Source organism: Rhincodon typus, chromosome 6 (genome assembly GCF_021869965.1).
Source record: "Rhincodon typus isolate 14 chromosome 6, sRhiTyp1.1, whole genome shotgun sequence".
Classification (NCBI taxonomy): Eukaryota; Metazoa; Chordata; class Chondrichthyes; order Orectolobiformes; family Rhincodontidae; genus Rhincodon; species Rhincodon typus.
In genome coordinates, this window is record NC_063337.1 from 2,655,512 (window position 1) to 2,656,778 (window position 1,267).

Here is a 1,267-nt window from a genome sequence, read left to right on the forward strand (position 1 = left end):
GGGGGGGGGGAGAGGGGGAGAGATGGGGGGAAGAGAGGGAGAGAGAGATAGGGGGGAGAGAGGGGAGGCAAACGATTAGAGGAGAAAGAAGTTAGCAAGTTACGTTATTTGCTCACAAACAGCAGAAAAATTGGCAATGACGCATGTGATATTTGCTCTTTATAAACCCTTTGCTTTGTAGTTCTGGTCACCATAGGTGCAAAAACAATGAACATTTTAAGAGTCTGAATCTGCTAATCTTTGTCTATGTAGTTTGCAAGACAATAAAATTTGTTAAAAATGCAATTTTATTTCATGCACAAAAAACAGAAAACTTTAAATTTAAATTTATATCTTAATTTTTTTGTCCTTATTCAGAAATTTGTTTCTTCCACTTGTGCCAAGTGGACCTTATCTTCCCCTCAGGTGCATATGGCACCCTATCCTCTCACACATAGTTTCAGATACCTTGGGCTGTCACAGAAACCCCCTAGCCCGGTACATGCAGCACCATACCCCACAACATCCATCCTCAGCAGTATAGAGAATCTTAGCCTCCCTCTCCATCGTTATACATAACTCAAAAAATGCAGGGAGAACAAAATCAGCCAAAAAGCATTCCAAAATGTCAAGCTTCACTCTTAACAGGCTCCCCCAAAACATGCAAAAGAAAATACAAACTACACGTTGTCTTCCAGAGAACGTTGCAATTCGCTGTGGACGTACTTTGGGAGAGTTCCTGCTGGTGTAGTGTAAGAAACGCAACAGCCTATTTATATAAAGCAAGCCCCACAAACCACAGTGGGAAAACAGTTGGATCACACTTTCAGAAATATTAACTATTTAACTGAGGGACAAGCATTGGTTTATAGGCCTTATCGTCCTTGCTCTATAACCATTCTTGATGCAGGGAAGTAATTGTAAGCAGTTTAATTGTAAAGTTAAGCAAATTCCGAAGAAAAACGTTACTTGAAAAGGTTACTCTCCACTATATAGTTTTACTTTTAAAACATCCCCTCTGACGCCGCACTCTCTTTGTACAGGCTGCAGTGAAGCCTGGAGACCACTCAGTTCACTGATTTTCAACAGATTGGGTAATCGACAGACCACAGCAGAGCTGGGAGAGCTATTTGGAAACAAAGAGACACTCACAATCGCAGAGTCATACAGCATGGAAACAGACCAGTCCGTAACTACTCGAACAGCACCATGAGACAAACAAACCGCCCGCGCTCAGGACGGGGAGGCGGCGGGGGACACCGGCAGTGCCCGGGCTCGGGGGGGGGGG

General features: G+C 43.6%; 1 protein-coding gene across 5 annotated transcripts in view; it reads right to left on the reverse strand.

Moving 5' to 3' along the window:
• Positions 1 to 1,245, reverse strand: part of folr (folate receptor) — a 23,705-nt gene extending 22,460 nt beyond the window's left edge. Inside the window, exon 1 of one of the 5 annotated variants that reach the window (XM_048598444.1) lies at positions 1,132 to 1,245. In XM_048598444.1, the coding sequence (XP_048454401.1) occupies positions 1,132 to 1,145 (14 nt within the window). In that variant the 5' untranslated portion in view covers positions 1,146 to 1,245. Of the gene's footprint in view, positions 1 to 660; positions 781 to 1,131 lie in introns of those variants that run through there. The other 4 variants (XM_048598445.1, XM_048598446.1, XM_048598449.1 and 1 more) reach the window with 4 other exon arrangements.
• Positions 1,246 to 1,267: the final 22 nt, after the last annotated feature.